Source organism: Elgaria multicarinata, chromosome 18 (genome assembly GCF_023053635.1).
Source record: "Elgaria multicarinata webbii isolate HBS135686 ecotype San Diego chromosome 18, rElgMul1.1.pri, whole genome shotgun sequence".
Lineage (NCBI taxonomy): Eukaryota > Metazoa > Chordata > Lepidosauria > Squamata > Anguidae > Elgaria > Elgaria multicarinata.
In genome coordinates, this window is record NC_086188.1 from 16,868,375 (window position 1) to 16,894,536 (window position 26,162).

General features: G+C 47.7%; 1 protein-coding gene and 1 non-coding gene across 2 annotated transcripts in view; both read left to right on the forward strand.

Annotated features, from left to right (window-relative positions):
• The window catches only part of SRRM4 (serine/arginine repetitive matrix 4), a 158,039-nt gene that overhangs the window by 120,561 nt on the left and 11,316 nt on the right, over positions 1-26,162 (forward strand). Inside the window, exons 3-8 of the mRNA XM_063143782.1 lie at positions 4,051-4,134; positions 5,161-5,235; positions 7,407-7,433; positions 8,295-8,345; positions 12,876-12,974; positions 14,327-14,489. Of these exons, the coding sequence (XP_062999852.1) occupies positions 4,051-4,134; positions 5,161-5,235; positions 7,407-7,433; positions 8,295-8,345; positions 12,876-12,974; positions 14,327-14,489 (499 nt within the window). The remainder of the gene's footprint in view (positions 1-4,050; positions 4,135-5,160; positions 5,236-7,406; positions 7,434-8,294; positions 8,346-12,875; positions 12,975-14,326; positions 14,490-26,162) is intronic.
• On the forward strand, positions 8,003-8,075 carry TRNAV-CAC (transfer RNA valine (anticodon CAC)). Its single transcript has one exon. It is a non-coding gene; the product is annotated as a tRNA-Val (tRNA).

A 26,162-nucleotide genomic window follows, 5' to 3' on the forward strand; every position in this document is an offset into this window, starting at 1 on the left:
GTCTGGTTTCTTTTTTTTAAAAAAAAGATAGTTGGGTTCTTTGTTAAAGATAGTCCTTATGTCTTGATGCAGATAGAGAAAATGGGGAGAAAGGCACATCACGCCTCTTATCAAAAAGGCACCAGCAGGTGCTGAATGTATCACTTAACAAACCTCCTTCCGGATCTTGGAAACCCTCGACATGAGAAAAATAAGTGCAAGGAGCCTTTTAAAGGAGAGCGGACAATGTGTGAGGGATAATGTGTCCCTGATTTAAGAACCGCGACTAGAAAACAAAGAAAAAAAAAAAACTGGACTCCGTACTTCGCTCCAAATCGATGCACTTCCACATTCAGTTGGTTCCTGCTGCTTCAATGTCCTTCAGCCTTCTTGGCTTTGCTCTCCTTGTGATGGCCCCAGGGAATTTTGGGGTGCTGTTCAGTGAATATCAAACTGGGACACCCCAAGCCTCTTCCATCATAGGTTAGGTGGCTTTTGTCCAGTGATTCTCCCTCTCTCATAATACTAGAACCCAAGGCCATCCCATGAAACTGAATGATGGGAGATTCAGGACGGATCAAAGGAAGGACTTCTTCACACAGCGCAGAGTTAAACTCTGGAACTCACTACCACAAGGTGTGGTGGCAGCAACCAATTGGGTTGGCTTTGAATGGGGGTTAGATAAATTCTGGGAGGAGAAGGCTATCCGTGGCTACTAGTCCTGATGGCTATGTGCTACCTCCCATATCAGGGGCAGTAAGCCTCTATACACCAGCTGCTGGGGAACATGGGCAGTAGAGTGCCGTTGCACCATGTCCTGCTTGTGGGTTCCTGGTCAACAGCTGCTTGGCCACTATGTGAACAGAGTGCTGGACTAGATGGACCCTTGGTCTGATCCATCAGGACTCTTCTTATGTTCATATGATTCCTTTCAGTGGTGGAGCTAGGTAATTCTAGCCCCTAGACTTAATGCCCCCATCCCACCTTCATTCTGAAGTGGTGTATCTCCAACCAGGTAGACCAAAGGGTGGCCACTTGTGAATTGCCAAAAAAAGAGGGTGCATGTCACCCAAAACAGGAGGACAAAAGAACACACTGTGTTGCATAATGTTTGCATGTGCTAATTTATATGCATTGGTGCACATTTAGAAACAATTATTACAATTTAAATAGAAATACAGTCCATCTGTCCATAGCGTGGAAGACTGGGACCGCGTGACCTGTGTGCCTCGCTCATTCTGCTGTCCAGATGATGGTGATGGGAAGCTTCAAGGCCTTTTAGCTCTTCCTCTGGATGGTTCTTACCTGTCAACCAGGGCCGGCGCTGCCATAGAGGGCAGTCAGGCGGCTGCCTAGAGCGCCAAGGTAAGGGGGGCGCCGAACGCCATGCCCGGAAGTCACCCTCCCACTCCCAGAGCCGCTCTGGCTGAGCGAGGGCAGCTTCCAAGCACGCCGTTCCGAAGCCGCCCTTCCGCCACCCCCACCCCAGCATCCCTGGCTTGGCTTCAGCTGGGCGCCTGCCCAGCTGAAGCCAAGCCGGGACGCTGGGGTGGGGTGGAGGCAGGCAGGCAGATGGCTCTACATTCTGACTTCTGGTGTGCGCCGGATGTCAGAACTTGGAGCCCTCTGACCGCCCCCCACCCCCATCGTCCAGGCTTGGCTTCGGCCCAGCCAAAGCCAAGCCGGGACACTGGGGGCAGTGGGGGGGTGGAATGGATGGCTCCACATTCTGGCATCCAGGCACGCCAGACATCAGAACGTGGAGCCGCCTGCCCGCCCCACCGCAGCATCCCGCCCAGCTGAAGCCAAGCCGGGACGCACGTTCTGACTTCGGGTGAGGGAAAGGTAACGTGGCCTCCATCCCCGCCTGTCTCCGCCTAACTGGGGGGGGGGGTATGCTGGGGGGGTGGCGGGGATGAAAGCAGCTCACCTTGCCTAGGGCGCAAAATAGCCTGGCACCGGCCCTGCTTTCAACTGGACATGGACGGGACAGCTCTTCAAATAGGGGAAAAGAACATAAGTGCCCTGCTGGATCAGACCGAGGGTCCATCTAGTCCAGTACTCTGTTCACACAGTGGCCAAGCAGCCGTCGACCAGGGACCAACAAAGCAGAACATGGTGTAACAGCACCTTCCCACCCATGTTCCCCAGCAACTGGTGCCTTCAAAATAAAGGGCAGTGCTCTGGCAACCCTTCAAATAGAGGACTGTCCTCTAGAAAAGAGGACACATGCCCCCCTATAGGAAAGGTCCAGGCCAAAGTGGCCCAAAGAGTGACCCTGCTTCTTGTTAGGGTCCCTAGTTTTCAGCCCCTCCCTCTGCATCTCCCAGGATGTCATTCAGGCTACAGACTTGCCCGCCTGCCTGCAACATCCTAGAAATTAGGGATGTGCGAACCCCCAAACAACCGGTCTGTGGGGAGGCATTGTAGCGAAATCTGGCCCTCTTGTGGTTCAGTGGATTTCCCTCAAACCTGGCGCGTCCTCCGGATTTCGTGTGCTTTGGGTTTTTTTTCTCTAAACGGCCCGTTGCAGCCGTAATTCTTGTGTTTTATGCCATTTACAGTCCTTTATTATACATCAATTGCAGCTGTAATTTGCTCAAACTACACCAATTGCGGCCACAGCTGGCGAAACTTGCCCTGTTGAAAGAGAGAGAGAAAACACTGTACAAAATCCGGAGGACACGTCGGCAGGGAGAGCGACTCTGCGGCACACTCCGTAGGGTGGATTCTCTGGAATCCGACCTCATTCAGGTCCGTGGTGGATTCCTTAGTTGAGGTGAACATAATCAGCAAGGAAGATGTAGCCACTGCCTTATGCTTCATCAGCTCCATCTCGCTTTATCCTGGGGCAATGAAGGCATGGGAAGCGAGCAAGGGACTTGTGGCCCTCTGTAAGTGTGGTGCAGCAACCGCTGACGTCTTGCATGAGCTTTTTTCCAGGCTCCTGCATTTATTCATTTTCCGCATTCTTTCCAAGGAGCTCAGAAAGGCCATTGTGCTACCCAGTCTCCCATCCAAGAAATGATCGGCTCCAGGCCTGCTTAGCTTCACAACGTTGCTGCTTCATGTGCCTCTAGGCCAGGGCTGCGGAACCTCTTTCAGTCCGAGGGCCGAATTCCATTTTGGAGAAGATCTTGGGGGCTGCATTCCAGTGGTGGGAGGAGGCAAAGGGGTGGGGCAAAGGCAGAAAAACACCTGCGTATTTTAGCTTAAACCTCTTGTGGCCAGAAACAGAGCCTTAGGAGAGACTTTTGAACCTTTGAGATGGAGAACCACTAAAGAATTGGTGGTTGAGGGAAAGGGGGTGGGGCCATGGAATGGGTGGGGCCTTCCAGGGAACCCCAGATAGCTAGATTTAACACCCCTGTTTTAGGGTCGTACCCTGGGCCATTTCGGATACAGGGAAATGTGGGAGTTTGCTTTCAAACTCTAAGCCACTCCGAGCCTTTCAGATAAGATCGGATAAAGGATGTAAATAAACAGGTAAATAAACATCCCTTAGGGTTGGAGCCCTTTGCCCTCCAACATGCCCTGGCCACTACCCACCACTGCCCTTGTGAATTCTTGCTGGTCAATTGCTTTTTAATGTGCTATTTAAGTAATCCGTGGCTCTTTAATATAGATTATCATGCTCTTTTAAAAAGAAATTAGCTGGCTGCCTGTACTTGCAACCATTAGCCTATGCAAATTAAACTCTGATTAATTTATTTTAAAACATATTTACTGGGGGAAGCCAAATGTATAAATCTATTATAGAGTTGTTAACCTCAATAAATATGTCTTAAATAACTTGGTGCCAAGCGAGTTAACATACAGTATCTCTCTTATTATATGTGCAATAAATCCTTAGCGGAGACAGTTAATTTCAAGCATGACTAAATTACCCGGAACATGGCAATTAAACATTCACCCTATGTTACAGATCTGCCACAAAACACTTTCCTTCATAGACAACTATGCTTTGGGGATCAGATCAATCAAAACATTAACCCATGACCATGATTGACATATGCAAACTCTCTCTCTCTCTCTCTCTCTTTCTCTCTTTCCTTCCTCCTTCTCCCAAAGCCCATCCTACAACGAGGAATGTCCACCACCTCCTACCAAGGGGAAGAAAAAGAAGAAGAAATCTACACGGAAGAAGAGACGGAGGTGAGCGAAAGTCCGTCTTGTCTTGCTTTACCTTTTTCCACAAGGAGGCAAATCTCTCCTAAGGAGAAGAATGAAGCTGATGTGCTTTGAATCAAAGAAGGGCAGACAATGTTCACACACCAGTTAGCTATCTGAGTACAATTCCTGTTAAGAAAAGACTAGAGCTGAAATGAATGTTTGGAAATTATTCTAAATTTGGGGACACAAGTGCAGCCTGCACCGAAAGGAGGCAGGTGGAGGCAGGCAAGTCTTAGAGCACCTTGGTCATCAGCCATGGACAAAATAGGTTCAGCACCTTGGATAGCTCTTTAAGAGCTCTGGCTGATCATAGAATCATAGAATAGTAGAGTTGGAAGGGGCCTATAAGTGCAGGAATCCACCCTAAAATCCCGCTCAGTGCAGGAATCCACCCTAAAGCATACCTGACAGATGGCTGTCCAGCTGCTTCTTGAATGCCTCCAGTGTGGGAGAGCCCATGACCTCCCTAGATAACTGGTTCCATTGTCATACTGCTCTAACAGTCAGTTCCTGATGTCCAGCCGGAATCTGGCTTCCTGTCACTTGAGCCCATTATTCCATGTCCTGCACTCTGGGATGATCGAGAAGAGATCCCGGCCCTCCTCTGTGTGACAACCTTTCAAGTATTTGAAGAGTGCAATCATGTCTCCCCTCAATCTTCTCTTCTCCGGGCTAAACATGCCCAGTTGTTTCAGTCTCAGAGAGGATTCACAGCCCCATTGAGATTGGAGCCACCAGCTTCCACTGCCTCTGAGAGTGGAACTTTGGTTTCATCCAGCCAGGTTCTTCATGTCTGATTTTAACGATGTGGCCCAGAGGCCAGCAAAAATGCAGACGTTAGCCACAGTGCTAGCTTTCAGTTACTGCAATGTTTGCTTGAGGGAAACTCCAGGCACGCTGCAGCATGACAGGAATGAAAGGGGCCCCTGGCATATGACCACTAACAACTCAAGCCGTTTTTGCAGATTTACAAAAAAACGAATGCAGTGCCTCATTACCTCTCCTCAGGTCTCCATCCTGTAGCCCCTCCCCTCCGAAGAAGAAGAAAAAGAAGAAGAATTCAAAGAAAAGGAAAAGAAACAGGTATGCTTCTATCTGGATCCCCCAGAGTAGCTCCAAAATTTTCTCCTGCTCAGGAGGATCCGTTGACTTCCAGAAGAGGCTGTTGAGCAGTGTCGTAGCAATACATTTTGAAGTGCAAAAGGGCGCATCACGGCAGCATAACAGGACACACAATCACACCAAAGTTCAGCGGCACGTAGCATAATACCGTATTCATTTGGATCCACAAGACTGCAACTCTAGGCATAGTTACGTGAGAGTAAGTACCATTGAACTCATGGTGCCTGCTTCCGACTGCAACTTGTAAAACTAAGGGGATGTAGTTTCAGTTCAGTTTTAAGCTTTAACTGCAATCTGGAAAGTTCACCACATTCAGGACAAAAAGTTGAGATTTTTGAAGCTGAAAGTGACAGATTCATTCACCTAGGCCCAGAGCTATGCATGCTTTGCTTGCACTTAAAAGTCTGGGTTTAAATTCTTCTGTATTATTCATGATAGTGCTTAAGTAAGGTTGCCACCTCTTTAACAGCTATATGGCAGGCAGGAAGCACCATGGTCCCCTTCATGCTGGGAATAGCTGGAAAATTTGAATTTGGCCGAGGCAGATGAATGATGATCTCATTTCAGTTCATTTTGATAAGAATTTGCCAAAGTTCATAAAGTTCTTCACATTTGGGAGAGGAAGAACTTGAGATTTTTAAAAGTCTAATGTGGGAGGAAAATGAAACTGGCATATTAACCCATCACTATGTAAAACATACTGGCTGGGTTCACACAACATGAGAAGCCAGAGTACGGGTTGACTGTGGGTTGTCGTTGAACCGTGGGCTCCTGCATTGTGTGAACCCAGCCACACTAACAAACAATGGTTTGTTTACCATGAACAGCCCACAAAGAGAACAAACAATGAGAACAAACAATGGTTTGTTGTTGGGTTGTGAACTGTGGTTTGTTTGTGGTGGTGTTAGTGTGGCTGGATTCACACATCACAGCAAACCACAATTCAACAACATTTCAATGATAATCCACCCTCAACCCATGCTCTGGCTTGTCATGTTGTGTGAACCAAGTCACTTGTTATTAATAAAAGACCTTCAGCTATCTCAAATGCAACCTTTAGCTTTGAATTAGAAGTGCAAATAATCTTACAAAGAAGGGTTCCCATTTAAACTGCTGGCATGAAGTAGGAACTCCATCAAAGAAAAGACGTAGGTAGCCTCCACTTGATTTTTTCTCCCCTTTTCTGACTTCCTCTATGCCATGCCAATCTGCCACAAAAAACAGTACAACTTGAAAACTTCATTGTCACTTCATTCACATGCCAGAGCAAGGAGGGCCCATCACTTGCCCCGGAGCACTCCAGCTGATGATGTCACCACTCCTGTTCTAGAAGAAAAGAAAAGAAAATGGTCCCAGAACTGTGCTCCCCTGCATTCGCCCTCCACTGCACCACTGCTCTTGAGGATTAGATGATGATGATGATGATGATGATGATGATGATGATGATGATGATGATGATGATGATATTTATTTGTATCCCGCCTTTTGCCCAATACTGGGCCTCAAGGCAGTATTACAAAGTTTAAAACATATATTTTAAAACATAGGAAAAGAGATGTAAAAAAAAAAAAGTTTAAAATACACAACAAAATTATAAGTCAGTAGGGGGAGGAAAAAAACAAACAAGGGGACCTTGGTGTCGCCCCCTTGGTGGCGGACTCACCCCCAAAGGAGCCTGCCTCTTAAGCTCCCAGTCCCCAAAAGTTGTTGCAGCTGGGGGTGAGATGGTTCTGTGCTGGGAGCCTGAGTCTGCTAGGAGGCAGTTCGAAGGTTCCACAGACTAGGCAAACCCCCAAGAATGTGAATGCTGCTACCTTACTGCCTTTATTCTATGGCTCAAACCAACCATTCAGAAGAATACCCAGATCTGGGAAGCATGGCCACCTACTGAACATCTCAAAACAGCAGGAAAGGGTCTAATTTGGAGGGGAGAAGTACTTGATTCAGGAAAAAGTACTTAACTTTCCCCCTAGTCTCCCTTTCCCCGGCCAAATATCCCCAAATGGGCGTGGCACCTTCAAGTAGCCCCTGGGAGGTATTTTTGTTTTAACCAAAATGTTTGTGGGTTCTGTACAGCGACAGTCATGCCTGGTTTGTTCATTTGTGTTTTTTTAAAAACATCTATTTTGCAGGTTATCTTCAAAGAAGAGAAGACACAGGTAAGGATAGTGGTGGCTTTGGTACATGACTAAGCAGACTGGAATAATTGTTAATCACAGGCAGAACCTAGGTCTCCCGTAGAGATGACCATTGCAGGGAAATCCATCCCTTTGGGGGCTTGCCGGATGCCCCCAGTATGCCCAGTTCGGCTTTTTTGTCAAAATCCAGAAACTTTTCTCATGGCTGCATTTTTGCGGGGAGGGCAGAATTGTCATTTGCACAATTTGCGCAAACGCAGTCGAAATTCACATAAATTATGGGAACCGAGGCTGAAATTTGCACACATTATGGAAGCTGAGGCTGAAATTTGTGCACATTGCAGCCGATACTTGCACAAATCATGATTTATGGATGGGAAATGGGAAATCTGTGAGCTGGCCCGACTCGATATGTTTGAGCCAGGACAGCTTATGGGGAACGTGAGCTGACATCCAGGGGGCTGAGCTGCTGAAAGCTCAGTGAATTCCACCCCCGCCCCACTCCTGGATGGATGCCTCCAACATCCCTGGTCTCCAGTGGTCCATTTGGTCACCTTTGTCAGCCCAGATCTGACCACAGGCGAAGGGGAGGAGCTGTAGCTCAGTTGGTAAAGCACCTGCTTCACAACCAGGAGGTTCCAGGTTCAATCCCTGGCGACTCCACATAGGGCAGGAAAAGCTCCTGCCTGAAAACCCAGAGAATTGCTGCTAGTCCGCATGTCCAATACATTAGTCAAATGGAGAAAAATGTAGGCACCTTAGAGGGCACTAAGGAAGATGTCCCAAGGCTGAGGGTGGGGGCAGCTGATGAAATTTTAGCCATTAAACAGGCTCTCCAAGTAGACTGGTGACATACTAACTGATTGGCTCTTTCTAATTTAGTTTCTCAAGCCCCAAAAGCAAAAGGAAGGAAGAAAGAAAACACAAGAAACAGTAAGTAGAAGCAGTCGCTGAGAATCCAAGAGCAGCCTTGGTGAGCCCATGCCTGCAGTTCTAGGTGTGCAGTGGTGGGAAGGTGGCTGTTGGCTAACATTTATTTATTTATTTATTTATTTATTTATTTATTTATTTATTTGCATTTTTATACTGCCCAATAGCTGAAGTTCCTTCTCAACATAAACAGGTGCCTCACTTTCTCAGCTTACCATGGGAGTAAAGCAAAGGGAGGGGTTGGATCCAGATTTATGCTGGATCAACTGCACTGACGGAAGTGGATAGGGATGTCACGTGAGTCCAAGTGGATCCATGAATCCAACGGACTCCCCTCCATCCACCCCTGAACCCAGCTCCCCAGGTCGTGGCACACTAGCGGGCCCAGCAAAGGTACACCCTCATCCAGAACTTCCATTGCTGTCTACCATGGAAGCTCCGGACATAGCGTATCTTCTGCCTTGCATAAATGGCGGCCGTAAAGGCCCCGTTTATGGAAGATTAAAGGCATGAATGGAGCATTTACACAATGTGGGAAATTCACGATTTCTGAAGCCTCCATGGTTGCATGCAGTGGAGACTCCAGAAATAGCGCATTTCCTACTTTGCGTAAATTGTGCACAACAGTGGAGGCCCCAGGCCAGGGCAGATGAGTGCATAGTCTTGCTGGACGCTCACCAAGCCACAAGGAAGGTGATGTGGTACCACAACCTTGTCAAGCACCTGCCCAAGCTGGACGCATGTGAATCTGTCCACCTCTAGAAGTGCATTTCCGTGCCCCCTCCTACCCGCAGCCCATGGGCAAGGCCCCCTCCCGTTGAGTCTACCTTTTCCCCGCTGTGGTCAGCAGCTCCAATTGCTCCTCATCTTGGCTCCATCATTATATTTCATCACATGCGTTTTTATGTAAACCACTTGGAAATCCTGAGATGTGAAGTGGTATAGAAGGAGCAGAGAGCCTGGGAGCAAGGAGGAGGCGGCATCTCCTGCTCCTCCTTCTCACCACCCCTGTTGACTTGGGCCAGAGCAAGAGACAGTAGAGAAGAGGCCCAGATAACTCCAGGGGGCTCTTGTAGGTGGGCCTCTTTTAGGGTGTGGCTCTTGCAAGGGCCCAGTCATGCCTAAACGTGATGCCTCCAGCCCCCTGAAAACTCTGCTGAATGTGTCACTCTGTGGGCATAGGGGGAGGGGAAGACTCCCCCCACCAAATGAAGTGGAGGGACAATCCACGATATCTTCCCAATTTCTTTTAATGTGGGGGGGAGAGGAGGATCCCCAAAATAGTGTGAAGGGAAAGTCCACGATACCTTCCCAACCTCTTCGAATGTGGGAGGAGGGCAGGGGAGGATCCCCCAAAATAGGGTGAAGAGACAGTCCACGATACCTTCCCAACTTCTTCGGACCTAATTAATTTGAAGTTACTGGAAGTTTAACACTTGCTAGGCTTAATATTGAGGTTTTAAAAGAAACTGGAGTAAATAATAACCAAATCTGTGTTTACTGTGTGCTGAGCAAAGATTCCCATGGCAGAGTTAGACACTGTAGCCTTGTCCGGCTACTGCAGAGAGCTGACATGAGGATAAAAGAACAGTAACCCAAATTCTTTGCCAAGTAAAACTGAATTTGGCGGCCTATATACTTTATGCTGATTTAGCACTTCAACATGGCTTTTCTTCTTTTGCATATTCTTGCAATGTTTGCTATTTTACATAATTTGTTCTGAAAGACACTAAAGCTCCCCTACACCATAACCCTGACGATGAAAAATCTTACATAGCTGTACCTCCAGCTTCTGAGATTTCATTGCTCAAATCACTTTGCATCCGTCAGACCTTTTTTTTTTTCATAATAAAAGAAAATGCTCTCAGAAGGTTCAATTCTCTATGCCAGGGGTGGGGAACTTCAGGCCATGGGGCTAAACCTGGCCGTCTGGGGGTTCTTCAAATGGCCACACCCATTCCCTGGCCCCACCCCCTTTTCGCAACCAGCCTTGATTTGGTGGCTTCCCATTTTTGGCACATCTTTTTCCCCATCCTAAAAGCTTGAAATGTTTCTCCCAAGGCTTACCTTTATCTGACAATATGGTTGTATTTTTGCCTCCACCCCTTTGGCCACACCCACTTTGTCTTTAGCCCCGCCCCCACTGGAATGCAGCCCGCGAGAGGTTTCCTGAAATTGAATTTACCCCTGAAAGAGGTTCCCCACCCTTGCTTTACCCAATAATGCCATGCTTATTTCTACGTTCCCATGGAATCATTGTACATTCAGCCATGATAATAACTATGGCAGTGACAGTGTCTGTGAAAAATAGGGAAATGTTCTTTTTTGGGGGGGGGGTTCCCCCAAAATTGGAAAAATAGAACAATTTTGGATTGGGAATCATTTTCATTTAGAACGCTGAACAAAATGTTTAAAATAATGTTGCTGCCCAGTCTTTGCTCCCCCAAAATAATTTCTACGTAATAGGAAGACCTTTATGGAAGACTAGAGATGTAAAATTACTGGAAATTTTGAAACTATGGGGGGAATTTTTTTTAAAAAAAAATCCTCTCCCTAAAATTCCTACTTTATTCCATTCCTCCTCTTCATCCAATCACAGTTTTCTAGTCCCCCTTCCCAAATCTCAGGTTTCTAGTTTTTTTCCGCAGTAGTCCATTTATTTATTTATTTATTTATTTATTTATTATATTTATATACCACCCCATAGACCAACCTCTCTGGGCGGTTTACAAAACTTAAAAACAGTGAACATTAAAAAGTATACACAATTTAAAACCATCAAAAACATTTTTAAAAAACCAGTATAAAAACAGCATCCACTTTAAAAACAACAGTTCTGGGGTCTGTTAAACAAACAAACAAACTTAGTGTTGTTATATGCTGTCAAATACCTGGGAGAAGGGAAAAGTCACTGAAAAGATAACAATGTTGGCGCCAGGCGAGCCTCGTCGGGGAGATCATTCCACAGTCGGGGGGCCACCACTGAAAAGGCCCTCTGCCTTGTTGCCATCCTCCGAGCTTCCCTCGGGGTAGGCACTTGGAGGAGGAGGACCTTAGATGTTGAGCACAGTGAGCGGGTAGAGAGAGAGGCGTTCCATCAGGAATTGCAGTCCCAAGCCATGTAGGGCTTTATAGGTTAAAACCAACACCTTGAATTGGGCTCAGAAACATATAGGCAGCCAATGCAAGCGGGCCAGAATTGGTCCATGACCTCTGAGTATGCTCAGCTCCCATTACACCTTTGTGGGGGTGAGCACTTAAGGGGCATTTTCCTTAAGGGATTTTTTTTTTTTTTTAAGAACGTCTGTAAACTTTGGGGTTCCTCCTGATACCCCCTTTTGCATGGGTGTTATTTTGACTGCATCCAGTTTTCCCTGGGCTGTAAGATGCGAGGGAGACTGGAGCAGGCAGGCACCATCGGGGCCTGCTTCAGTTGGACCCCCCCCCCCACAGGGCTAACTGACATCTTCACCCTGTGGGGAAGAAGATGCGAGGGAGACTGGAGCAGGCAGGCACCATCGGAGCCTGCTTCAGTTGGACCCCCCCACCACCACAGGGCTAACATCTTCACCTTGTGGGGAAGAAGGAGCTGTTGGTTTGCCCCTCCATTGGGAGATGAGAGGACGGAGCAGGGCCTTCCCACCAGCCTAAACAGTCTCCTTAATTTCTTTTTATTTTCTCCCTCTTCCCTCCCCATCCACTTTTCCTTGTGTGTCACGTCTTTTTTTAGAATGTAAGCCTGAGGGTAGGGACTGTCTTCTTTATTGATACATTGTAAGCCGCTCCGAGAGCCTTTTGGCTGAGGTGCGGGATAAAAATACTCTAAATAAATAAATTAAATAAATAATAAATAAGTTAATTCATTGGGCCACTCCATTTTACTGCCCCTTTATTATAGTTGGACGTGTTCTAATGCTGCGTTTTAATGTGTTTTAATGTTGCATTTTAATGTGGTTAACCGCCGAGAGATTTTATCATATTCTACAGTATATAAATGTTACAAATAAATAAATATGTAATAGCACTCACAGCTTGGGTGTTGGAAAGGGAAGGAATGACTGAAGTAATCTGCATTTGAGTATACTGGCATGCTACTTTGTATCCGAGTTTACAGCAAGGGTGTAGGACCTAAGGCCGAGGGCCATACCTGGCCCTCCAAGGTTTTGCAGATGGCTCCACCCCCTTCCCTTAGCCCCACCCCCCATTTACTCAGATCCCTGATCGCTTGGTGGTTTTCCAGCCTTTGTGCAGTTTTCCCCTCACTTCTAAAAAGTTGAAATGCCTTTCTCAAGAAGAGCTTTAAGCTATAACATGCTGATATGGATGGATGGATAGATAGATAGATAGATAGATAGATAGATAGATAGATAGATAGATATGGCTGAAAGGGGTTAAACACCCCTAATTTAAAGACTCTGTGAATTTAAGGTTGACCATTGAGAGCTTGCGCCAACGCCTGTTCCCATCAGCCCCTTGGATCTCGGGATGCTTTATTCCCACAGATTAATGTGATGTCTTTTTCCTTTTTGAAAGCTCTCGTAGCCGGCCACAAAAATCCCAACGCCACCGTCATCGCCACTGCCGGTCTGGCTCAGAGGGCACCAATTCTCTCTCGGAGAGCTATGGAAGCAGGTAAGCATCCCATGGGTTGGGTTCTGCCATCTCAAGGGAGCGATGTGGAAACGTTCATTTCAACTAGGGTGACCCTATGGAAAGGAGGACAGGGCTCCTGTATCATTAACAGTTGTATTGAAAAGGGGATTTCACCGGGTGGCATTGGTATGCTTGCAGCACCTGGTAAAGTCCCCTCTTCATCGTGGCAGTTAAAGCTGCGGGAGCCCTGCCTAGCATGACCAGATACAAAAGAGGGCAGGGCTCCTGCTGCAGCTTTAATTGTTGTGATGAAGAGGGAATTTCACCAGGTTCTGCATATATACAAGTGACACCTGCTGAAATTCCCTTTTCTCTACAATTGTTTAAAGATACAGGAGCCCTGTCCTCCTTTTCATATGGTCACCCTAATTTCAACGCCAACAACATGGTGCAGGGGTTAGAGTCTTGGACTGGGACTCAAGAGATCCAGCTTCTAGTCTCCACTTTGCCACAAAGCTCACTGTGTAACTTTGGGCCAGTTGGCGCCTGCCTGAACTCCAGAGGCAGGGAATTCCATAGGAGGGGGGCCACCACGCTGAAGGCCCTTCCCCTGGTGGACTCCAATCGGAGGACGAGTTTATGTGGAACCACCAGGAGCAGGCCCTCGGATGACCTCAGTGACCGGGCATGTTGGTAGGGGAGAAGACGCTCTCTCAGGTATCCTGGTCCCAAGTTGTTTAGGGCTTTGTACACAAGTACAAGAACCTTCAACCTGGCCCGGTAGCGAATAGGCAGCCAGTGCAGTTCCCTCAGCAGAGGAGTTACATGCTGGACAGGAGCAGCTCCAGACTATTTAAAACCTATAAATTGAGAGATACAAAAGTTTAAACTGTATTAAGCATATTCCAATAGTAAAACATTTAAACATTTAAAATGACAATTTTAAAAGTCCTTGGCACAGATGGAGGTCCAGATCGTTCGCCAAAGGCCTGCCGGAACAAAAAAGTCTTTGCCTGCCTCCTGACGCACATCAGGGAGGAAACCAGCCTAGCTTCCAAGGGAAGAGAGTTCCAGAGCCCTGGAGCAGCACTGGCCAGCTGGGGAATGAGTTGTAGGATTTTTCCTGTCTAATATGCATAGGATTGCGCCCTTAAAGGCCTATAAAGAAGCCATTTCTTATTCTTTTTACTTCAAAATCACCATGGACCATCCTCAAACCAATCTCTTCTAAGTTTCAGATCAACCCTCTCAGCCAATGTCTAAGTATAGGCCATAGAACCTATTCCCACCCCCACCCCATTTCTGGTTAAAATAACAGAATGTGAGTTGTCCGCCTCACCCTTATAACACTGGGTGAGTCACAGTGTGGGATTGTCCTCTTCTTCCGACAGGCCAACAGTGAGTTCACGGCAGGAAGGCCATAAAGCTAGATGGAAGCGGACCCGGAAATCTTCAAAGAGCGCTCGGAAGCCAAACCGTGCCGCAGAGGGGACGGCCGCCCCCTTCCTTGGCTATGCCCTCCAGAACCACAGCTTCCTCTCCACCACAGAAGTTGTAAGTATTCCCACCCACGCAATCCGCTTCGTTGCTCAGTTTAGGGCCCAAAGAATCCGTATGAAATTTTTATGACTCAGTTACAGCGGTGTTAGGCTAAAGACGAGTTTAAAAGTTGTATACATTATTAATGGTGTGACTCTTTGAAGTATTGAAAGCCTACGTTTTGCACACGGGGTGGGGGTAGGAAAGTAAAGTCGGGGATGAGAGGGAAAGATTAGAATCATAGAATCATAGAATAGTAGAGTTGGAAGGGGCCTACAAGGCCGTCGAGTCCAACCCCCTGCTCAATGCAGGAATCCACCCTAAAGCATCCCTGACAGATGGTTGTCCAGCTACCTCTTGAAGGCCTCTAGTGTGGGAGAGCCCACAACCTCCCTAAGTAACTGATTCCATTGTCGTACCGCTCTAACAGTCAGGAAGTTTTTCCTGATGTCCAGACGGAATCTGGCTTTCTCTAACTTGAGCCCATTAGTCCGTGTCCTGCCGTCTGGGATGATTGAGAAGAGATCCTGGCCCTCCTCTGTGCGACAACCTTTCAAGTATTTGAAGAGTGCATGGATTGTGTTAAATCCATTCCACCTGTGTTTTGTGGATTGTCAGGCGTCTTTCCTCCTGTTGCCCACCCATTGATAGAATCCGATTTTTTTGTTCGATAATTTTGTTCGTTCGCAAGTGCGCAAAATACCACAAGTATATATATATATATATATATATATATATATATATATATATATATGGTCAGTGAGTCTGCAAAATCGGGAAAGGGTAGATCACTGTGGAATCTTCTGATCAGATTCACACCAATCCATTTCTCTGACATCCCTAGGAGATATTGCTTGGGCTTTAGCCCATGAATAATGAAGAGAAGACATTTACCGAAACAGTGGCCTCCAGCAATGATATTTTATAGGGCTGCGTCCGTTGTGTTCCCCTCCTTCTCCATGGATGAGTTCCCTCTCGGCTGTCTCCTGCACCCAGTCGCTCCGTCCTTGGAGGCACGAAAGATTAAACCTATAAAAGAAAACATTAATGTCTAACAGGGTGTGAGTGTAGTTGCACGGGGGAAAGAGTGATAGGTGAAGGGATGTTTACCGACTCCAAATTAAGAGGCCTCGTTTCGAACAGTGTTCACTGTTCTCGGGGATGCTAATAGACGCTGTGCGGGCATCCAAGGAGAAAATGTATGACCACTTCCCCAAGGCATTTTTCTCCGATGCGAGGAGAGAGATAGCGCTGGCTGAGGCCCAACGTGCGCCGCCAGCTCAAGGCAGCCTTTGCTTGCGTTTGAGGCATGCCTTGGTGAGTCTAATTTCCAGCGATCATGTGCACCCTACCAGCACCTCCGAGCCAAACGGAGGAAGTGTTGCCCGATCCTTGCTTCCTATCCAGCGAGACGGGTCCTTGCTCTTCTCTAGGAAACCTTTTTATACTCCTTGTCATACTTTATACTCCCCATCATTCAGCTGGGCCCTTGGGAAACGGTCACGGCCAGTGTTGGTTCCAGGTGTTTGGGGGCCCGTCGGCCAGGGCCGGCCCTACCATGAAGCAGCCTGATGCGGGTGCATCAAGCGGCAGAATATCAGAAGGGTGGCAAGCCAGCAGGCTGCACCCGTGGACACACTCAGTGCTTCTTCGTCCTGCCGGCTGCGTGCAGGTTGCTGGCAAGGCCAAGGCCCAGTCTTTTGCAGCAGCACCCGCCCCCCCCAGCTCCTTTTCACCCAGACTGCTTGGGCAGCTGGCAAGCTGCACCCACTGCCACACGCTCCCACCGGCCACCTGCACATAACTGCCAGGACCAGGAAGCGGATGCTCACTCGCATGCCACACTCACCTCTTTGGTCTCGCTGCTTCTTGTTCTGTCCGGTCAACTGCATGGTTTATTTATTTATTTATTTATTATTTATTTATTTATTTATTTATTTATTTATTTATTTATTACATTTTATACCGCCCAATAGCCGAAGTTCTCTGGGCGGTTCACAAAAATTAAAACCATAATAAAACGACCAACATATTAAAAGCCCAATTACAAAATACAGTATAAAAAGCACAACCAGGATAAACCACGCAGCAAAAATTGATATAAAATTAAAATACAGAGTTAAAACAGTAAAATTTAAATTTAAGTTAAAATTAAGTGTTAAAATACTGAGTGAATAAAAAGGTCTTCAGCTGGCGACGAAAAGCGTACAGTGTAGGTGTTAGATCAATGTTCTTTTCACCCAAGGACGAAATCCAAACAGCCCTTAAGCACGACTCCACCATTCCAGCGACAGAGGGTTCAAAAGCGCTTTATTGATTAGTAATCAGGGCCTGGTGTCTTCAAAGGGAGCAATCAGACAAAAGACATAGGAAATACAGTACAGTATTTGAGCTTGCAAGGGGCAGGGCCCAGTAGCAGCATAAACCAATCAGAACATAACACTGGGGCATAGCTAATTATGCTAAACAATTCTCTCTGTTCTATAAACAATACCTTTGGCCTTACAGTAAGTTACAGAAGTTAACTTTGACACAGGAATACTGGAGCCGGAGCTCTTGTTTATATTAGATAAGACAGATGCAAGGATGCACACAAGGAGATATTTTCGCATACATGACATTATGACATTTTGCCTGCAGTTTGATGGCTACTTTACAGTTTCCTGTTAAAAATGGAGAGACTTCTGCTAACATAGGCGCCAGGCGGACCTCTCTGGGGAGCTCGTTCCACAACCGGGGTGCCACAGCTGAGAAGGCCCTGCTCCTAGTAGCCACCTGCCTCACTTCCTTTGGCAGGGGCTCACGGAGAAGGGCCCCTGTAGATTATCTTAAGGTCTGGGCAGGTACATATGGGAGGAGGCGTTCCTTCAAATAACCTGGCCCCAAACCGTTTAGGGCTTTAAATGTCAATACCAGCACGTCTAACCGGGCCCGGACTGATTGGTCAGTTGGGTGGCCATGCTGGTCACCGGAGGGGGGGGGTACCAAGAAGCAGTCGGCCATTTGCTTGCTTCCCCGTATGCCTGTGAGGCTCAAGTCTCGTGAGATGTCCGGGATGAGATCGGATGCAGTCTCACAAAACTCTCACCTCTTGGAATTCTCGCAATACTTGAGACTTCTGGGATGGCACCTCAAAAACAGATGGGTGGGTGCTGTCAGGTGGGAGGGTAGGCGGCGGGGGCAGGAGGGGGGGTTGGCAAGTGCTCCCTTGCTTCAGACGGCAGCCTGCTTTGGTCGAGCTCTAGCAAGACCCATGCAAGCACTCTAGGAACTAGGCATATCAATGGCCGCTTCTGGAGATCCCTGTGGCCGAACCATGAAAGACAGGGATTTTAGCAACCAATGCCGGCTCTTTTCTTGACTGTACCCAAAAATAAAACCAGGAATAGAGTTGGTCTTGCCATGTTTTAATGCCAAACTTCTTGTTAAGTATTATCATTCCGCGGTTTTCAAAATCTAATCAAGACGACTCCCGGTGAGCCCGCTAGCAAAGACACTAATTAAGAGTTAATTGAAAAATACTGCTAAATTTGGGCTGCTGGGGTGGGGGCAGGGAGGCTCAGGTCTAAGGGTCATTCAAGGACAGCTTTGGCCCTAGAAAGAGGGTTGCCAACTTTTTTTGGCTGACCCTGCTGTTGTGTCCTTAACATGAGCTTCTCATCAAAATCAAACATTGAATGCTTTTGCCATCACTTTATTTTCATGCCACAGGGAGGAGGGGAGGCACAGCTTTCCCCTGCTTAATGTTTGTGTCTTGGGTTCCTAATAAAGGCACAGGAGCAGTGCCAAAATGAAAGTTGGCAACCACATTTTAGAAAGTGGGGGGCATAATCTCTGAGAGCTGAGCCAGAGTGAAGAAGCTGGTTGCAATGGAGAAGGGGGGCAGCAAGTCCAGGGGGGGAATTCTCAGAGGGCCTCTGCTGGGGTGTGGGCCGCAGTGGGTGCCCAGTCATGCCTGCCCTTGGTGGCAGCCCTGAGGATAAGAAGTGGAAGGCTGGCCCAAGGCAAAGGTTGCTGTTCAAACCCAAGAGGAAGAGGTTAGAGCATCCCTTGGCCTATCTCTTGGCTCATAAGAACACGAGAAGGGCCATGCTGGATCAGATCGAGGGTCCATCTAGTCCACTATTCTATTCATGCAGTGGCCAACCAGATGCCCACAGGAAACCCACAAGCAGGACATCAATGCAGCAGCACCCTCCCACCCATGTTCCCCAGCAACTGGTGCACATAGGCATGCTCCCTCTGATACTGGAGGTCGCATGTAGCCATCAGGTCTAGTAGCCATTGATAGCCTTCCCCTGCGGGAATTTGTCTAACCCCTTTCAAAACCTTCCAAATTGGTGGCCATCACTCCATCTGGTGGTAGTGAGTTCCATAGTTTAACTCTGCACTGTGTGAAGACGTCCTTTCTTTGGTCTGTCCTAAATCTCCCACCGATCAGCTTCATGGGATGCCTCCAAAGGATTCTAGTATTATGAAAGAGGGAGGAAAATCATAGAATCATAGAATAGCAGAGTTGGAAGGGGCCTACAAGGCCATCGAGTCCAACCCCCTGCTCAATGCAGGAATCCACCCTAAAGCATCCTCGACAGATGCTTGTCCAGCTGCCTCTTGAATCCTCTCTCTATTTACTTTTTACACACTGTGCATAATTTTGTCCCCCTCTATCACGTCTCCCCTTCCTCACTTCTTTTCCAAGCTAAACAATTCCCCCATCGGGGCATTGCTCCAGCCCCTTAGTCATTTTAATTGCCCTTTTCTGCATTCCTTCTCATATGGGAGTGGATGGAACCAGTGCCTTTGCTCAATTCAAAATATGACAACATCATCATCATTATCCTCATCATCATTCATCATATCACCTAACCAGGGCTTTAAACTAACATGAATGCCCCTTTTAAGCACACTACCTGTGCAATAATTTCTACATCACGAAGCATTCTCTAGGCCTGCATGGCCAGACGTCAGACTTGCGACCTGCATTTAGTTTTTCACGCGAAGCCTGAGGTCCACCAGCAAGTGCTAGGTACAAATAGTGGTGGTGGGAAGTAGACACACTCTTAGACTCGAGGAACAAAGTTGCGTCTGAGCACATGCCCAGCCCAGGAATTTGTTTTTAATATGAGAATTGAGCTCTCAGTCTCATTACCCAAGAATCCATTTCTGGTTTTCGCCCCAAGCTTTCTTCCATCTCAACAGGAGCAGGGGCGTTTTTTGTTGCTGCTGTTAAACAATTGGGAGTCAGAAGGCATTGGTGATCCACTGCAGATCACCCAGAGATCTACCTTTTGCCCATCAATTCTCTGGCTAGCTGCTTCCCAGCTGTGGGGTTCCTGTCCTTCCGAAGCTGGTCAGAATCTAAACAGTATCTTGGAGTTATAGCAGACTTTTCAGTTTGGGAAAGCCTGTAAGGGTTGGGGGATAAATGAGGATTATTTTAACAAGTTGATGCTTTTGATAATTTTTAACGGTACTGTTTTACATTTGTGTAGCAATCGTTTTACTTGTATTGCTTTCATGGCCACGATCCAGCTCTAGTTTGCGCTAAACAACAAGTCATGTGCAACCCACTAGTGGTGCCAGAAGGGGGGGGCACTGTATTTTGACATGCATCCTGCCTAGCCATGAGGCATCATGGAATATTCATGAACATTCTAACTTCTCAGAAGTTTCTTTGTTTACGTCTGTCCGCACAAAGATGTGTACGTTCAGCAGCGTAAGCAGCACAAGTGAAGCGTTGGTGGGGCACCGGTAATTCCTGGGCAACCGCTGGTGGTGCATCATCCTGGCAGGGCCCATCGGTGCTGACACATGGTCCAACTGCCCATACAGTCCCTAAGTTGTGGGTTTAAGCGATGACATAGGCAGCAGCTAAAAAACACCCACTATTTAGACTTTCCCACAATGGCCCCAAATAGCGGATGTTGCATTGCTATGAGATAATGACCCTGTTCAGATGACATGCTAAGTCACAGTGCGAAAGCATTATGGCTTAGCATGTCATGTGAACCATGACTTACCAGCCCTTTTCAGGAGACACCTTGAACCACTGCTTTAACCGTGGTGAATAAGGCAAAAACGCTTTAAGGTGTTTTAAGGTGTCTTCTGAACAGAGCCACCATGTTGTGTGAACTATTCCTAACCCTGGTGGCTACATAACCACGGTTTAAACACGCTCACTAACCATTTACTGCAAAGGGGTTAGCGGCCTAACCATGGTTTAGTGTGTTGTCTGAACAGGCCCATTGTGGGAACCTAAAGTGACTGGTGGCTTTCCAGACCCCCAAGTGAGCTCCACCTCACCCATCGCCCCCCAGGTGTCAATCAATTGTTAGGCTGTGTGTGCGGATCTTGTGTGTGTTTTATGGCGGGGGTGGGCAGAAGGAGGTGTGCTATGTGACTGGCCAAAAAGTGAGAGGCTGTGTGCCTTTTATGCAGAAAATCTGTCGCAGGTCTCTACCAGTTACGCCGCCAAGCACATCATCGGAGCAAAGGAAGTCTTAACTTTGAAGTAAGAGCTTAAAACACGAGAAAGACCCCCCAGATAGAGCCAGGGTTTTCAGGGTACTGCAAGTTTGCCGGCTCCATATGGTTCTGAAAATTGATCGCCACTTCTCTCCGAGGGGCCATTTGAAGCGCAGTTAACGGGCTTGTTCAGTTTAATTGGAAAACTCGTTGTGATTATACTTTTGTAACCTATTAGGCTATGCTGCCTCTTGAGCTAAGCATTCAGTGGAAATTAAAGCCTGAGGTGTAAGTGAAAGCCATTCTTCTCTCTCTCTCTCTCTCTCTCTCTCCCTCCCTCCCCCTGCTTTTTCCTCCTCCTGCCTTGATGAAACCATGTTTTGACCCAACCAAACTGAATCACAGCCTGATCCGAAACACTTTTTCGTCAGGCCTTAAATCCCCGCTGAGTTCAATGGGACGTACTCTTTCGTAGGGACGCTTGGTTTAAAACCCATCCTCAGGGCTGTTCCGTGTCTCGTAGTACCCACCCACCCCCACATAGCGAAACTGCAGCACTGACAACCATATTCTCCCGAGAGAACAGGGAGATAAAAATCTCAGCAAGGCTGGAAGAAAACGGGCATCCACCATGAAATTAATAAGGAGGCGCCAAGCGAGGTCTCCGTGGGCGTGTTGGGGAGGCTGCTGTATCTTATCTAAACAGCTGGAAGAGTTAAGCACTTAGTAGATGTTATTAAATTTCAATGAATTTCCGATGCTAGTGGCAAATTTCACGCTTTTTCTGGGGTTGTGGTGAATTGCAGACATGCACGCGACAAAAGGTACAATCCAGCAATTCTGAGCTGAGACAAGCATCCTATTTAAGCCAGTGGAATGGGTGAGGATTTAGTTACGACTTGCCGTCCCAACTGATTTTTAACAGAATTCATTGGGACAGGGTGGGCTCTGCTTCTGCCTTGAGGTAGAATCATAGACTAGTAGAGCTGGAAGGGGCCTACAAGGCCATTGAGTCCAACCCCCTGCTTAATGCAGGAATCCACCCTAAAGCAACCCTGACAGATGGTTGTCCAGCTGCCTCTTGAAGGCCTCTAGGGTGGGAGAGCCAATGACCTCCCTAGGTCATTGGTTCCATTGTTGTACTGCTCTAACTGTCAGGATGTTTTTCGTGATGTCCAGCCGAGTGCAGGGCATGGAATAATGGGCTCAAGTTACTTGAGCCCATTATTTCGTGTCCTGCACTCTGGGATGATGGAGAAATGATCCTGGCCCTCCTCTGTGTGACAACCTTTCAAGAATTTGAAGAGTGTTATCATGTCTCCCCTGAATCTTCTCTTCTCCAGGCTAAACCTGCCCAGTTCTTTCACTCTCTCCTCATAGGGCTTTCTTTCCAGACCCCTGACCATCCTCATGCCCTCCTCTGAACCCCCTTCCAGATTGAATGAATCTTTCATGGTGTGTTGCCCAGAACTGGATGCAGTACTCAAGATAAGGGCAAACCAGTGCCAAATATTTAATAGTGCTGCGTCGAAAATTTATGCCACCTATTTTTCAACCTTTCTCATACAACTTGATGGAAGAGAAATGGCTTTCGAAAGAAATTCGAGGGAGAAGAACATTTCAGAGAAATTCCCGTAGGCTGGCTTTTGGATTCTTGGGCTTCACTTACTTATGAGGGGGGACAAGGGGTGTGAATGAGCGTCCTGTCTTTCATTGTACAATCATCTCTCTGGTGGCCTGCAGCCTCCTTGGCTTCCCACACTTCCCGCCCAGGGAAAGACATCATGAGGTAATCCCTTCTATGAGCCTTTTTCAGCTCAGGAAGTGCAGGCAGCCTGGGAGACAGCAGAGCAATGGGGAGATGTGTAAGAAAAATGGAGACCTCCTGGATGGACTCACACATGTCCAGGTTGGTCCGGTGCTCACACAGATGCTGCCTACCCCTGTTCAGGGACATGCACAAGCTTCTGGACGGCCCGGCCAGGGCTGGCACCAGACTATATTGCGCCCTAGGCAGGCGCGTTCTGAAGCCCCCCCCCCCCCCCGCTCGCTCACTCACCACCCCCTCACTCGCCTGCCCACCCGCTCTCTCTCTCACTGCTCCCCCCCGCCCGCTCACCCACCGCCCCAGCCCGCTCGCCACTCCGGCTCCCCCCTCGCTCACACACTCCAGCTCCCCCATCGCTCGCCCGCCGCCCCCGCTCGCTCGCTCACCGCTACGGTTCCCCCCTTGCTCGCCCACTCACCGCCCACTCCCTCCCACTCCTGGCTTTGAAGCCAGGATGCTGGGGTTGGGGGGCGGGGCAGAGGCTTTGAAGCGGCGCACCTGGAAGTGGCTTCCTGGCACGCCGTACTGACGCCTCCGCCTCCAACCCCAGCCTCTTGGCTTCGAAGGAGCCAGGACGCTGGGGTTGGGCGGAGGCTGGGGCGGCGGCTTTGGAACAGCACACACTAGGAGAGCAGCTTCCGGGTACGCTGTTCGGCGCCCTCGTTTGCTTGGCGCTCTAGGCGGCCACCTGAGTTGCCTCTATGGCAGCCCGGCGAGCACCCGATGAAACCGTGGGGCTGTCTGCCCTCTTAATGAGCTGCCATTTTCTGTGACAATGACAGCCTGGGCTTTTCCGGGAACATAATGTTATGTAAACAATGGTCATAAAGGGGCCATTTTTTTTAACATTACAGGAGCCATTTATGCAAAATGGCAGCTTGCTAAGGGGGTGGGCGGCTGCCGGGTGCTCACTGAGCCACGAGACACTCAGCAAGTGGGGTCCAGGAGGGTGAGTATGGGGGAGTCTGTTGGACTCCACCCCCACCCCCCATGGACTCTCACAACCTCCCTATTCATGGAGGAAGAAAACTTTCAGGAAATTGGAGGTCGGATTCTGGTGCAACACTTGCACCACCTCTTCCCTGTGAACCTGTCCCCCTCACCCTCGCTTGCAAGGAAGGTGTGATATTATCAGTACCTGCATTAGAGACAAGATATATCCACAACCACCCTTCAGAAATTTAACATTTGGAAGCCCGGGGAAGGGTGCTGAACCATGAAGAATGACAACTAGAGCTGAGCCAAAATTTCTCAGAAGGCATTTTCCTCAGAAAAGTCCTGAGATATTTTCCCCCCTTTTCGTACTCCACCTGTCCTAGGCAGGATCTACACGACCGCTTCAAAACGGTTTGTAATAGTCGTGACAACGGTTGGGGCCCAGGACACACTCCCTAGACAGTCTTCAAACTGTTTTCAAAGGGTCATATCCTGCTCAGTGTAGATCTAAAATAAAAGGCCACTTTGAGAATTGCCTCCAAATTTTCTTCTCCAATTTTTCTCTCTCCAGTTCTTTGGGGGGGTGGGGTTTGGTGGTGGCTGCATTCCCTCTCCCGGCCCCACCAAATGCCCTGGAATGATGCCAGGGTTAAATCTACACTAGTGCTTTATAGCGGTATTGAAGTGCACTGATAACCGTTGGGGCACAACCCAGTGTGGTGCAGTGGCTAAAGTGTTGGACTGGGAGACAGGAGATCCGGGTTCTACTCTCCACTCAGCCATGGAAGCCCACTGGGTGACTTTGGGCCACTCATAGACTCTCAGCCCAACCCACCTCACAGGGTTGTTGTTGTGAGGATAAGATGGAGAGGAGGAGGAGGAGGATTACATACACCGCCTTGGTTTCCTTTAGAGGAAAAAAGGCAGGATATAAATGCAATGATAAATAAATTAAATAAATAAATATACCACTTTCATCATGTTATTTCCTGCTTTTTATTCCACATTCGTAATGATTTGACACCAGATGTAGATCTGGGGTATTGTGGCAGTTGCAAAATGGGAGCCAGGTGACCAATATAGCTGATGCTGTTGCCATTTGCAGTGATAGTGCAATTCCCCTCCCCCCCGAAAACTCCTTCAGGGAGTGGGGGAGAAAGACAGACGCTGCACTGCATCCCTTGCTAACAGTGAGCCTTACCTGTGAGAAATTGTTGAAGAATGACTTCTCATCCTGGAGAAATTCAGTAAAATTCTTTCCCTACGCACACACAGAGATTTCTCTGCCCACAAATAGGGGGAAAACTGCACTGAGCAAGGGGTTGGACTAAATGCTTTCCAAAGCAAAATTCTACGATTCTGACTTCTGCTGGATTGTGTCCAGATATTTGGGGAGACAGGCAGGCTCGTTCCGTGTACCTGGTCCTATACGCCTCTGCATAACCTACCTCTGTTTCTCTGGCTGCGTCCATACAGTAAGTGAAGCAAGAAGCACCCCATAGAGAAATATCCCTATAACAGAGCGGCATGAGATCAAACACACTGCCCGTGCTGAAAGACTTTTTTTTTTTCCTCTTCTCACCCCATCCCTTTTTCCTTGTGTGATGTGTCTTTTTAGATTGTAAGCCTGCAGGCAGGGATTTCCTTTACTGATTGGCTGAGGAGCGAGTTTTTTTTTTTTAAATAATACTTTAATAAATATCCTTGGAAAGAAACCCCAGATTATTAAGTCTGTAAACCAAGCTTAATTTGAGTCAAACACAATTTAGCATATTTGGATCATCCTGGCCATATGGGGTTCAAAAGCATGCCTCTACCCATGTGCAGAGTGCCTTCCTCTTGTCACTGAGCAATCACTGCCACCTCCTCCACATTTGGGGATGAAGGGAATTTGACTAGGAAGGGTGAGATAATGGGCTTCATTCCACGTACCTGTTTCCCTCAAATTCTCCCCATAGCGTAAAGTTGTCATTGTTGTTGTTGTTAGCTAAATCACACCCCGGGCGGCAGCGCTCCTAAGATCTTTTGCATACCAGGAAAGGGTTCAAGGGGGAGAAATGTAAAAAATCATTTAAAAAATAAACGGATGACCCAACCTGATTCAAATTTGGTGTGCTTAAAGCCCTCCTTAATATCTATTTCTGTGCCAATTTTGATGTCTTTATCTTTAAAATTTACGCAGATGTAAGCATTTGTTTAATTTGTACTTTAAACATATCAAATCCTCCTCCTGCGCCCCCGGTGGCCGCTCTGAGAACAACAAAAGATTCGCTCCTAAAGAAGTAGCAAAATAGGTCTGGTCTTTTAGGATGCATGGGAGTCCTTCAGAGTCAAAGCAGATTATAAACTGGAAAACTTTGGAGTCCTTTGCACGCAATACGCAGTGATGGCATAGTATAACCCTGGTGTGATGAAGCTAAATATCCATGCTGGCTTGAGCCAATATGTGTGAGATTTTT